The sequence below is a fragment of the Astyanax mexicanus genome, chromosome 1 (assembly GCF_023375975.1).
Source record: "Astyanax mexicanus isolate ESR-SI-001 chromosome 1, AstMex3_surface, whole genome shotgun sequence".
Lineage (NCBI taxonomy): Eukaryota > Metazoa > Chordata > Actinopteri > Characiformes > Acestrorhamphidae > Astyanax > Astyanax mexicanus.
This window is the reverse complement of record NC_064408.1, coordinates 77,050,774-77,064,363: the sequence shown is the minus strand read 5'-3', so window position 1 is coordinate 77,064,363 and position 13,590 is coordinate 77,050,774. Positions and strand designations below refer to the sequence as shown.

Sequence of the window (13,590 nt, the reverse complement as noted above, 5' to 3'; positions counted from 1 at the left end):
GGAGAAAAATAAAAGGATTTTGGCTCTTATGACATGCAAAAGTCTCACCTCTGTTTGGCTAAAAGCACTGTAATACTAGGGGTGGGTGATATGGCTCTAAAATAATTTCACAATATTTCATGGTATTTTCACGATAACGATACTTTTGGCGATATGACAATCATTATTTAAATTATTTAGAATTGCATTATTGCACACAATATGATATAGCTAACTGAGATATTTGAAGAAAAAAAAAAGTCAGATTTGTAACAGAAGTCAATGATCCAGAATGTCATGATACTAATAATGCACTCTGGATATCTCCATATATCCAGGATTAAAGTAAAATAAATGATACTGGACAGATATAATCTGTCTCTAGTAGATATATAATGGGTAATTAGAACAGTGTGAATTTTTTTGTTTTGCTAAATTAGGTAATTAGGGGTGGGTAATATGGCACGATATTTTAGGGTATAATATCGTTACAATATTCACATTTTTTGGCGATATTATCACGTACGATACAATATGGCACACCCCTATGTAATACTCCATCCACGGCTCTGCAGTGGCCCGTAGCAAGACAAGGTAGGCATGGCCATAAATCCTTATTTTTACGGGTTGACATCAGTCTCTGGGGGCTGTTCCTAATTTACTTTAATTCAGACAATGAGGGTAGATGAACAGTTTTATGTGCAGCATGCATTTACTTAACATTTATTTAACTCTAAATCACCCGTTATATTTAAAAACAAGAGCAAGTACTAAATGAGAAATGACACCTTTAAATACATAAAAAATAATGATTAGTAATCCGCAAAACAACCAAAATCTTGGTCCTATGGCCAAAATCTACTTGAGGAGAATGTGGAAGTAATGTTGAAAAAGGTAAAAGCTAATGCTAAGCTAACTGTCGAAAGGAGAACAGCTTACTGGAGTAAGCGCCACTGTGTATCAGTGCTGATTGAAGTGTCTGAAAAGGCTAAAGGCTAACCTAGCCCACAGGCTACAATCTCTTCAGCTAGCTAACGCTAAATGCACTCTGTGCAGACTGAACTCTGACAGGACCCAAGGAGACCAAATCTCGATATAACTCCTTACACTATATTCTCAAAGTATTACGACTTTAATCTTGAAATGCCATACCGTAAACCGGGGGTGTCCAAACTAGGTAGTTAAGAAATAAAATGAAAGTTGGTCCGCTATTAAGCAGGTTTTCATAATGTGAGATTCACAGTTTGAACGCTAGGTGTCGCTATCACATAAACCATATTTAAAACGCTCCTCATCTCCTTTCCTTCCTAGATTATGCCTACATTAATGTTTCTGAGGTTTTGGGAGAATATGGCAGCTTCAATAAACCGGAAAATGGACAGTAAATGCAGAAGATTTCAGACACGTTGGGGAAAATTCAGAGGGAGTTCCGAGGGAAGTGTATGTAAGTATGTTTAATTTGTCAGGAAACAGTTGCTGTAAAGAAGTATAATATTAATAGACATTATGAAACGTTGTGAAAACGAAGAAAAGGTATTATAGGTAGTACATTTCATTATTTGTTTTATTTTATGTATGTGGCCCGCCCATATATTTCTTCTTCTGGCCCCAAACATAAAAGTTTGGACACACCTGCCATAAGCCTTTTTCTCTAAATATTAGTTTCCTTTCTTAAAGTCAGCCGTTTTTTGAGTGGCGCTAAAACGCAGCCATAGTGAATGCTCTTGTAAAATGCATAGAATTTTTTTTTTCACAACCAAAGTCATATAATCACTATTTAAACATCAAAAAACAACTTTAATATAAACGTAGCACACGTCTGATTAGTCTGATGCCTGAGGGAAGCCTGCCACAGTCAGCTCAAATAATGCATGACCCCAATACGCCTATTCATTGATCCATCACATTTACATTTTGTTTACAATAGCTTTGGAGTCTTGCTTAGGGCCATTTCACGCTAACACAGTCACTGCTTTCTACAGTGATGAATGAAGAACATGGCAAGTGAATTTGAGAAGATTAAACAAACACACTGAATAAAATTTAATAATGTTTATTTCTTAAAGATACATACATGTACAAAGTAACAGAAGATCTACAAAGTAAATACATAAAACAATCATAATAAAATTACTACTTGGTCACAACCATCATCAAATGGCCTGATATACTGAAAGCCCCAATCAGGATGTGCTTTTAGGGGGAGAATTACATGTACACTGATGTCCACCTGTCCAGTCAACAGCCTGGCTGAAGCAAAATAAATCTGTTCATGATCTACTAAGCTTCAAACACCAGCGAGAAACATGCAGAAAAACATTCTGACTGGGGCTTCTGCCTTCAGCATTTAACCCATGCAATTATCACAATGATTGGTTAAGACATCTGATATGCATCATAAAGTGGTTGTGAGATTTGGGTTTTCCACGTGCTAATAAGCTAAAGGCTTTTCTGATGTTGCCCCTCCACTCTGTATCACACCACAACGGTTCAGATTAAGCATCAGACCTCTCAACTTTTTTTTTTTTAACACTTACTGTGTTTTGGTATAAAATGGCTGTATTGTTAACTGCTACAAGAGAAAACTCCTGAGGAATAAATGGGCGTATATGGACAAGGCATCAGAGAATTGCTGTCTCATTGTCTACCATAGAATTAAAGTTCAACCTGATGCTGGACAAACATCAGAAATGAGCCCTGAAATGCACAGCCACTTAAAGGTGCAGCTGGTCGGTCTGATCCAACTTTTACCCTGCTGAAAAGAACTGAAACAGGGACAAAAAAATATCTTTGGGAATATCAACCATATGCATAACTCACAAATTCAAAACAAACCGATGTAAGATTTATGGATTTATGTCTGCATATACTAAGAAAAACAGAACAGGTTTTGGGGAGGTGCTGTTGAGGGGGTGACGAGGCCGGGATCAACGTGTAGGTGGCAGGCTATAGTACGGGTTTGCTGAGAAGCAGTTCAACTGCAGTAGTATTGACCAGCATTGGCCCGTCGCCTTTTACGACTCTGCTGCTGCTCAAAGAAGTTGCGGATGTCTTCTGGAGTCACCACCTGCACGAGGAAGGAAACATACAGTAATAAATTTACCACACAATAGCAAGCAAAAATATAACACAACAAAGCTTATATGTTACTCATAAGGAGACTCTGGTTCTGTCCACAAGTTACTGGATTTTAAAAAAGAAAATTAAGTGTTGTCTATATTTTGGTATTTATTATTTTTGGAATTATTTTTTAATATTCTCTCATCCAGATAGAACCCCTTTTCGGTCACTGAAAATTTAGCTCTCCAAGTTTTCCAAAAAGTGAAGATTTTTAAAATGTTTTCAGTGTTGTGCATTTTATGCAGGTTTCTGGCTAAAAAACTGGCATTAAAGAACAAAATAGCAATATAAATACTTAAAAAATATCAACGCAAGGCTGTGAGAATTTGACTGCATTCAACAGCAGGAGTATTAGTGAGGTCAGGATGTTGTATGATTACCAGCCCACCAACTCATCCCACCCCAAAGAACACAGTTCCACTGCTCTGAAGTAAAATACTGGGAATACTTGTGTGTCTTTCATGAGGTACCATCCTCACATACAGGGCTAGCATGCTCATGCAAGCATTTTAAAACAAAGAGATAGAAAAATCAATTTTTATAATATTCTGATGTCAGGGTTTTAACCTGATATCAAAAATCATTTAAATGCTGTATAAAAATGTACCAAATGATTAATTTTAGAAATGCAAGTACTGTAAAAACTAAATAAATAAATAAAACATACCTTGCCCTCTGCTGCAAATCTCTGCAAGTAATCTTTCAGCTCTGTCTTCATGTCATTATACTCTGCAACAAAAACAGACACCAAATAAGCACGGTATTGCTAATTCTGCAGCAATACAAAAAGTTGGAAACACTACAAAATGACACTTTACTCCCTTGACAATCTTTGCTCACCATGAATGATCTCCAGCTGCTGGACACGATTCAGGGTGTTTAGGGCAGACATCAGAGGGTCACGGCCCTCTGCCCCACCTGCCTGCTCTGTGGTTTTGCCCTTGTTCTCATAAGCAAGCACTGTATCCGTCTCATCCAGGAGGAAGGCCACTCCAGCATCCGTGAACACATTCTGCAGTTCAAAAGATTAGAGGGCAATAGGCTTAGGTCAGCAGAAAATTATGGGCTAAACCACAAATCACTATTTTCTTTTTTCATACCAAAGACGGAAAACATCTAAGCTAAAAAAATATATATTTAAATTAAAATCTCTGATTTAAATGTACTTGATGTACAGCTGTAGTTCTCCCCATACACACATTCTTTTCATTGCCAGCGTGATAATTACTTCCATTTCCCCTGGAAATACTCTACCTTGGTAAATTTACTACCTTTGAAGTTCTTCCAAATATTTAGTGCACAAATATTTAGTGCAATGTATGACTTTCCTTTCTCCCCACTAAGGTTCAGGCCTAATTTAAGTAAATCAAACGCATAACATCACTTCTATCCACAGGGGAGATGTCATCTAAGCTGTAAGCAGAGTCTGTGATCTTTAGTAGTAAACACTTGTTTATTAAGGCCTGGTGTTTTGTACCTTGCAGTGGGTGCAGGAGCAGAGTTTAGCGCGCCAAGCAGCCGGCCAGAACACAGCACCCTGCTGAGCTCTGCTCTGCCCAGAAGTCTTCATCTCTGCAAGCCTGCAGCCTGAGCACGAGCCCTCTGCAGAGCTGTTCTCCAGCTCCTGGAGCTTCCGCTTACAGCCTGCAGTCCCGTTCATCTCCACCTGCTGTACGTGAAGAAGCACGTTTCACAAAAGGCAGCAAGTAATGGCATGTTTTCACTGCATGGTACCTTTACTATGTGACGCTATGAAGCTTTTTTTTGTTTTTCCAATAGGCAAATTTGGTACCTGCTAACGTGTGATTCCAAAAAAAAAAAAAAAGCTATGAGAGGACATGTGTAAACCTTAAAGAGCACTTATTGACCAGAGAGACATTATATGATACTATATTACATGTATATGATGATGCAGACATCTGAAAGCCAGTCCCTTTAGCAGATTTCCCTGTTGCTCTGAAGATGACGCGGTGTTATGATAGTGATATGTAAGGTAACCAAATAAATAGAGTAGGGTGATATGTCAAGTTTTTAAGATGTATTGTCATTTTCATACAATATATAAAAAAAGACTATATTGTTTATAATTGATATAGACTATGCTGCCTTCCATTTAGCCCTGACAATTCTCCATGTTTGTCTCTACATAGCTTTACCAATCAGCTTCTTCACATGGGTATAAGAATAGACCTGATACCTTTCAGCCCACATTTAAAGAAAGTAAAAAAAAAGTTAATCTAAACTTATTGGCCATTTTATCCTGAACTAGTCTGTTGCCTCATTCATCAACGTAAACAGAATGAAACATGAGCTGTAAAATGAACATGAAAATCACCTTTCTATAACCGAGACTAAGGCATACATAGAATCATTTTAATACAATTGTATTAGGAACAATAAACATAACTTAACGTCCAAAGAGAAGCCCACATGACAAGGACACATCACCCCTAGGTGATGATTTAAAGCTGAACCACCTACAATTACAAACTAACACATGTAGAGGACTGCCATCTTGTGGTGAGCATTGACATCACACTGAATCACCCCCCCTCATTTCTTTCAGATAAGAGTGTGTGAATATGACTGATTTGTGGTTTAAAGCAGAAACATATCTAGGTCGTTAATCAGCTTGCTAATCCGGTACCAGTAGAAGCAGTAAGGTTATTATTAAAATTGTATTGTTACGGACATCATACCTTGTCATCCACTGGGCTCTTAGAATCCTCCTTTTCAGGCTTACTCTCCTCTTCAACATGATCCACATCTACCTTCTCTGCCTCCTCTGCTTTACATACTTTGAGTACTGGAGGCACTGATGAGAAAATGTTCAGAAATGTTCAGAAAATAACTAATTATATAAAAAACATTATTTTTTGCTAAACAAACACAAAGAAATATTACCAGCAATATGAGCAGCATAGGTCCAGAGGAAAGGGGATTTATTCATGCAAGACTCGCAGATCATTTCCTGAAGCTCCACACACTCTGGCACCACACAGCCCAAGTGCTGCCCAAGAAAAAGACAATACAGAAAAAAGCAGTAGAGTTACTGACATGTCTATTGTCCTTAAAGCCTCCAGATTACTTAAACAGCTATATAAACTACCCATTAGGCCCCACCCACACATATCTGAATACATAAAACGTTCCCTGTTCCCTGAAGGAGAGGAACGAGGTACAACACATAATGTATGGGATATCACGCCCTTGCGTGTCTGGCTGAAGACACCTTTAATCACGCCTAAAAGGCAGATGATGCATAGTGACGAGGGCAGGAGGGCCCGCCCCCTGCATATAACCCCACGTCACCAGCATCACTCCTCAGTTCAAGATGCTGCTCTTCACTGAGCTAACAGCGAAGCGGGGCAACCTGTGTTGTACCTCGTTCCTCTCCTTCAGGGAACAGGGGTTATATTCATAACCTAACGTTCCCTTTCAGTCGATTCACTCGGTACAACACATAATGTATGGGACCTATATACACGCCCCGCGGAGCAGACACCGAACCAAGAGGGCACACTAGAGCACCCCAGACCCAGAAGAAAGAACAGCATGAGCTACTGAAGGGGCCACCACATCCAGGCGATAGAAGCGCACAAAAGTATGAGGTGATGCCCAGCTGGCAGCAGCGCAAATGTCTTTAACGGAGACACCCTTAAAAAGTGCCCAAGATGCAGCCATTCCCCTAGTAGAATGAGCCCGCACCCCCACAGGCAACTCCAGACCCTTGCTGTTATAAGCTAATGCAATAGCTTCCACAACCCAGTGAGAGAGACGCTGCTTAAACAGAGCCCTGCCACGAACTGGGTTGGCAAAACAGACAAAAAGCTGGTCACACCCACGGAAAGCCTGAGTACGACCAATGTATGTACGCAGTGCACGCACAGGGCAGAGCGTGTGCATTTTTTGCTGCTCCTCAGAAGCAAATGGAGGATGAGAGAAAGAATTAAGCTCAAAGGCTAGTGAACTATAAGACATAGGCAGCACCTTTGGCACATACGCTGCATTAGGGCGTAATGTAACCTTGATGTCCCCTGGTGCAAACTGGGTACATGAGGGGTGCACTGACAGAGCATGAAGATCACCCACACGCTTAGCAGAGGCTAAAGCAAGCAGCAGAGCCGTCTTATACGAAACATATTTCATGTCTACAGAATTTAGGGCTCAAATGGAGGCCCAGACAGGGCTTCGAGCACAATAGTGAGGTCCCAGGGAGGAACGGCTGGCCTAGATACAGGCTTTAGACGTCGCACTCCCTTTAAGAAACGTATAGCTAGGGGGTGTGCCCCAGGCGACAATCCCCCAAAACCAACATGACAGGCTGATATAGCCGCCAAATATACTTTTATTGTCGAGAATGAGAGCCCACGCTCCAGTAACTCCTGAAGGAACGTCAAAACATCCACAATGGAACACTGGAAGGGAATCAAATTTCTTCCCTGACACCAGTGCTCAAATGCACACCATTTATAAGCATACAAACCTCTTGTAGAGGAGGCCCTTGCACACTGAATGGTAGCCACAACATTAGAGGGCAAACCGCTGGCCATCAAGGCAGACTTTTCAGCGGGTAGGCAAGGAGACACCACAGCTCTGGCCGGGGGTGAACAATTTCCCCTCCTGCCTGAGACAGGAGATTCGAGTGAAGTGGGAGAGCCCATGGATCTCCTGCAAGGAGACTAGGGCTGTGACGATAATTTTATTACCGCAATACCGCGGTTATGGGACGTCACCGCGGTGATGAGCTCATTACCGTCATTACCGCATTTTTTTATGGCTGTCAAATCTGATTGACTGCGTTTTGAGCGGTAGTAAAATGCTCCATATAAGCACAACTGTGGTGAATTCAGTATTAATATGTCAAGTGTAAGTCCTACACTATAGGGCTGTGCAATATATCAAATATATTTTGATCGCGATAGATATTGGTGTCAAACGATCTCAAAATTCATAATATCGAATATAATTTTTTTTGTCATTTATCTGTGCTGCCGCTGCACTGGCGCGGCAGCTAATGGGTTAAGCAAAACGCGGTGCGTGGTACTCATTGAGGCCAGAACAGCTCTGGAGTCTCCTGCTCACTTCGTCTCCATTGAGGCTGCTGAAGAGAGTGAAGATTAGCAGCACTAATATTGGCTCGGAAATGGAAGCTACAGGGCAGGCTCAGTAAGTTGAGAAAAAAGGAAGAAAAAGACTCAGAACAGAAGAGAATCATCTGCAAGATTTGCCGGAAAGTGGTGTCTGCACCTCTCGCCAACACATCAATCTAATTCACCCACCATAAGGTAAACCATAGAGCCATGTAAGGTGTTCCGTGGTCACATTTTGAGAAAGTAAAATATATTAATTCATTGTCTGGCTGTTGGCTGTTCTGCGTGAGCACCGCGGAGAACGCGCAGCATTGCGCCTCAGTCTTGGGAAAAATAGTAAGGTTGGTTGAAGTGTAGTTCAAACAGCAAAGCAATGATATAAAACTATAACCACCATCTTTACTGAAATGTTGTTATCTGACCAAGTCTGAGGTAAAATGCGCTGCGCCTTGTCTCTTTCACAGCACGCGGAACTGAGTTCAGAACCGCTACAAATATAACCATATAAAACTCAGTTCAGATAAATAAACTTCAGATGAGTAAGGACACGTAAAGTGAAACAAAAATTGTCAAACATAAAGGACAGGTTTCTATTATTTTAAAATGGAACTAATGTCTTTTTTTTGGTCGGTTGTCTCTTGCGAGCCGATTTCTTAACGTCACGACATTTTAATCAACATATTATATGACGCGGGTCCCGTCAGGATATCTTGCGGCACAGACAGAACTGAATTGTTATTGGCGGGAACAGGAGTTTAATCAATCCAGAGGATGTGGGAGCACATTAATAAATAGTTAAGAAAATTGTAATCACCACGCAGTGATTCTCATGCACGCAACAAAAAAACCCTAAGCACAAAAAAGGAGCGGAGAATGGACCGACACGCGCACACACACACCGATTTTTTGTTTTGTAATGTGGTAAGAAACGTGACCGCACTATTCAGTGCGGTTTTAATAAATTTTTTTTTTTTATTTTAAGCACTAAATGTAATTTATTAAATTTATTTAGGACCGCGGGGCAGGTGCGGCAAAACTGTGTATGTGGCGGGCTGATGCGGGATTAAAAGAAGGATTTTTTTTGCGGAACGGTAACGGGACAAAAAAGAAATGATGTCTGAATTAATTTCCTCCAATCGAATATAATTTAACATGGTTTAAGAATATAAAATAATTTATAAACAAACGAAATATTTAATATTGAGCTAATAGCCCAAGTGCAAAAATACAAAATCTGTAATACTCTGCACTGCACAATTCAAACGAAATAGCCGTAACGCAGCTGCGCTCCTGCCCTGCGATGCAGCCGAAGCCTGGTGTGAGGCAGCAGAAATTCTGGGGTGAAAACTACATAACTACACAACATAAGGAGACATAATGCACTCCAAATATTCAGGAGGGAAGTGAAATAAATGATACTGTACAGATATAATCTGTATCTAGTAGATATTTAATGAGAAATAAGAAGAGTGTGAATAAAAAAAAAAACAGACGCCTATCACAGACTTCTTGAGCCTTGAGCCCGAACGGCCCGAGGAAAGGGGTGAGAAATATATTTTTTTCGGGGCCGGGGGTCAGTGGAAAATTTTGCTGTGGATTAATTCGTCTTTTTTTTTTAAACGAATATTAGAATATTCGCTACCAATTACTGCCGAATATCCTGAGCTCAAAACCGCTATTCGGGCCAGCCCTAAAATAGATCTATGGATGGAGAAGGGGGAGGCGGACAAGCTCCTCCTTCAAAAAGTCTGCTCGGAAAAAGACAGGTTAGCTGTACAATGACGAATTATACAGGCAGCATATGTTCACTTGTTATGCTGTATTTATGGTTTATGTAGAGGTTGTGTGTAGGCTGTATGGTTTGAAGAATAAAGATTTGTTACCAATAAATTTGTGGTGAATTTTTTTTTTTGGCGGGGGGGGGGGGGGGGGGGGGTGTTTTGGGGTCTCGCGGTTAACCGCAATATCGCGGTGATGCGTCAGTTTTTTACCGCGGTTATAAAAAATCAATACCGCCCCAGCCCTAAAGGAGACTGATTATTTCTGCATACCATGGTTTTGATGGCCAGCAGGGAGCTACAAGTATCAGAGAGAGGTTCCCCTGGCGCACCCTCTCCAGTGTTGGCATGATCAGCTCCACCGGGGGGAATGCATAAAGCAGTGTGTTGGGCCAGAGGTGTGCCAGTGCATCCACTCCCAGGGGAGCACCCTGGTCTGCTAGAGAGAAAAACAGAGATGCGAAGAGATCTACGTTGGCCCTGCCAAACCGATCCCAGATCTGTTCCACCACCAGGGGACTGAGTCTCTATTCTCGAGCTGGAGGACCTCCCCTGGAGAGGAGATCCGCCCCCAAGTTCAGGCGGCCTGGCACATGTGTCGCCCTGAGTGAAAGTAGGTGAAAACTGCTCCACATTAGAAGGGAGTGGGACAGATTCAGAAGCGGGAGCGACCGCGTGCCCCCCTGCCTGTTTATGTAAGACACCACGGTGGTGTTGTCTGTTCTGACTAAAACATGCTTCCCCCTCAATTCTGAGAGGAAGCACTTTAGGGACAAATGGACCGCGAGCAACTCCAGACAGTTTATGTGGAGGGAGCGCTGCGCTGAAGACCACGCCCCCTTCACAGCTGCTCCGTTGCACACCGCACCCCAGCCGGTCAGGGACGCATCTGTTGACACCACCACACGAAACAGAACTCTGCCTATAGGCGAGCCCTGGCAGAGCAGGCGGGACTCTCTCCAAGGAGATAGTGCTTTCATACAACCCTGGGTCACAACTATCTTTTTCTGGAGATGGTGTGAGGCATTCAGGCGGTGTGATAATAGCCAGTGCTGAAACGCACGCATTAGAAGTAAACCCAGCGGAACTACCGCTATCATTGACGCCATTTGACCCAAAAGCTGGAGAAATTGGCGAAAAAGTAGACTGCGCGCCAGCTGAAACTGCGCGAGGCAGTCGCAGAACGCACATATTCTGCGCTCTGACAGACACGCTCGGCTGGTGAGAGAGCATATTTCCAATCCCAGAAAAGACAGCTTCTGGCTGGGAATTAGAGAGCTCTTTTTTAAATTCACCGAGAAGCCCAGCCGCTGAATATGGGATAACACAGCCCCTGTGTGCGCTAAAGCTTCGTCCCTCGACCGTCCAATTAGAGCCAGGTCGTCTAGATATGAAAGCACTCGCACTCCTCGCATCCGCAGAGGAGCGAGAGCTGCTTCCACACACTTCGTAAAAGTGCGCGGGGCCAGAGAAAGCCCGAACGGGAGAACGAGCCACTCGTAAGCCACGCCCTCGAAGGCGAATCTGAGATAACGTCTGTGATCTGGATGGACTGCAATGTGAAAATATGCATCCGTGAGATCTATAGACGTGAACCAATCCCCCAGGCCGACTGCGCGAAGGAACTGGCAAAGTGTTAGCATTTTGAATTTGAAAACTCTTAAATGCTTGTTTAATGTTCTTAAATCCATAATTGGACCTCACCCCCCGCCCCTCTTCGGCACCACAAAATAACGGCTGTACCAGCCTCTTTGTGCATCGGCCTGAGGAACTACACGGATCGCCTGCTTGCAAAGAAGCTGTGAGCTAGGATGAGTCAGGCTTCCTCTTCCTCACCACGGAGTCTTTCTGGTGCCCGGGAGGAGGACCTTTGCTCCAGGCTGAGTGGCGTGGAGTGTGTTTGGGCTGCTGCTGCTTGGGCGGGGGATTCCCCGCAGTAACCGTAGCAGCGGGCCTCTTCATCGGAGGAAGCGGTGCTGCGGGCTTGCGGGCAGTCAACTGCGGCTTCTGCTTCTCCCGTCTTGGCAGAATAGATCGCAAAGCCTCCGTCTGCTTTTTCCTCAGCTCGAACTTGGCTTGAATGGCTTCGAGTGACTGGCCAAACAGACCTGCCGAGGAGACCGGCTCGTCCAAATAAGTCGCCCGGTCTCTGTCTGGCATGTCAGACAGCGTTAGCCACAAGTGGCGCTGTGCCACGACAGTAGACGCCATTCCTCTGCCCAGCGAAAGAGCCGCACAGCGAGACATACGCAGGATGTAATCTGAGGCAATTCTAAACCTCATTTAGCAGAGCTGTTAGCGGGCTGTCTGCGGGTAGCTGGTCTCCGAGTTCGGCTAGACACATCGCCTGGTAAGTCTGGAGGAGAGTGACTGAACTCATCGCTCTGGCCGTGCCTGCCTGCGCGCGATAAACCTTGTCCAGCTGGGAGAAGGAGAACCGGCAGTGCTTGGAGAGAAGCACGGCTGGTCCCGCGACTCCCTGATTATGAGACGGAGCCAGGTACGCTGCCAGCGAAGGCTCCATCGGAGGGGGGGTTTAGCAGCCCCGCCTCCCCTGACCCTTCCAGCTCGAGAAACTGCGCGTAACCGGGCACCGTGGTGCGGGTTGACAGCGGTTTAGCCCATGACGACGTCAGCTCTGTCATGAAGTCGGGGAAAAGTGGGAGACGATGCTTCACCACTTGCGGAGCCGGGGGAAGGAAAAATCCCGCGAATCTGGTCGCTTTTTGGACAGATGAGGAGCAGGCCATTCCACGTCCAGCTTTTGCGCCGCACGACGGTAAAGGGAAAAGAAAGAGGTGTCAGCCTCGTCCTGTTTACCCTCCGCAGCCGTCGGGGCTGGAAGAACCTGCAGCTCCTCATGCTCGTCTTCGGAGTAATCAAGCTCGTCTACACCGAGACCGAACGGGTCGTCGTCCTCGAGCTCGGCTGCAGGCTCGGAGAGCTGCGGCTGACACGGAAGAGTCAGCGACGGCGAATTCATTTCACACATCTCCAGACTCTCCATGTGCTCAGCCCAGTTAAGGCAAGGTTCCCCTTCGTACTCGGCTTCCTCGACGTCCGAACAGGACGGCCCAGCCTTTCCGGAGATCAGGGGATCCTCGCATGCCACTGCTGCTTGTCCAAGAACTTTCTCAACGAACGTCACACGGCGTTCGAGGGTCGACCGCCTGAGCTGGCGACAGAGCGCACATGCATCAGGTTGGACCAAGGCCCTCCTAGCATGGACGATTCCCAGGCAGACTGGACATGCATCATGTTGGTCCTTCTTGGTAATGGCAAAACCACATCCCTGAGGACAAGGACGGGAGGCTTTCTTGCCAGGCTGAGAGGTAAGGTTGGCTTGCGAGCTCATTTTAGGCAGCCGTTAGCGAGGCAAAACAGGCTAGCCCCGAGACTTGCAAAGCAGATTTAAAAACAGCAAAATCCTTTAAATAACGCTCCGCGGGAAGACGACTCACCAATATGAGGTTGTTGTCGTGCTTGCCTAATGGAACAGTGAAGTTATCCGAAGGATTGCTGAATTGAGCTAACTAGACTAGCAGAAAAGGTGTAAGGTGTTCTCAGCGAAGTGAAGAGCATAAGAACTGAGGAGTGATGCTGGTGACGTGGGGTTATAT

The 13,590-nt window shown here is 44.2% G+C and overlaps 1 protein-coding gene across 2 annotated transcripts in view; it reads right to left on the bottom strand.

Moving 5' to 3' along the window:
* Positions 1–2,016: 2,016 nt before the first annotated feature.
* ubr7 (ubiquitin protein ligase E3 component n-recognin 7) overlaps positions 2,017–13,590 on the bottom strand; it is a 32,970-nt gene continuing 21,396 nt past the window's right edge. The window contains exons 6-11 of one of the 2 annotated variants that reach the window (XM_049483526.1): positions 6,004–6,109; positions 5,799–5,914; positions 4,577–4,765; positions 3,940–4,111; positions 3,767–3,828; positions 2,017–3,046 (exon numbers count right to left, since the gene is read on the bottom strand). In XM_049483526.1, the coding sequence (XP_049339483.1) occupies positions 2,954–3,046; positions 3,767–3,828; positions 3,940–4,111; positions 4,577–4,765; positions 5,799–5,914; positions 6,004–6,109 (738 nt within the window). In that variant the 3' untranslated portion in view covers positions 2,017–2,953. Of the gene's footprint in view, positions 3,047–3,766; positions 3,829–3,939; positions 4,112–4,576; positions 4,769–5,798; positions 5,915–6,003; positions 6,110–13,590 lie in introns of both variants that reach the window. The other variant, XM_022663501.2, reaches the window with a different exon arrangement.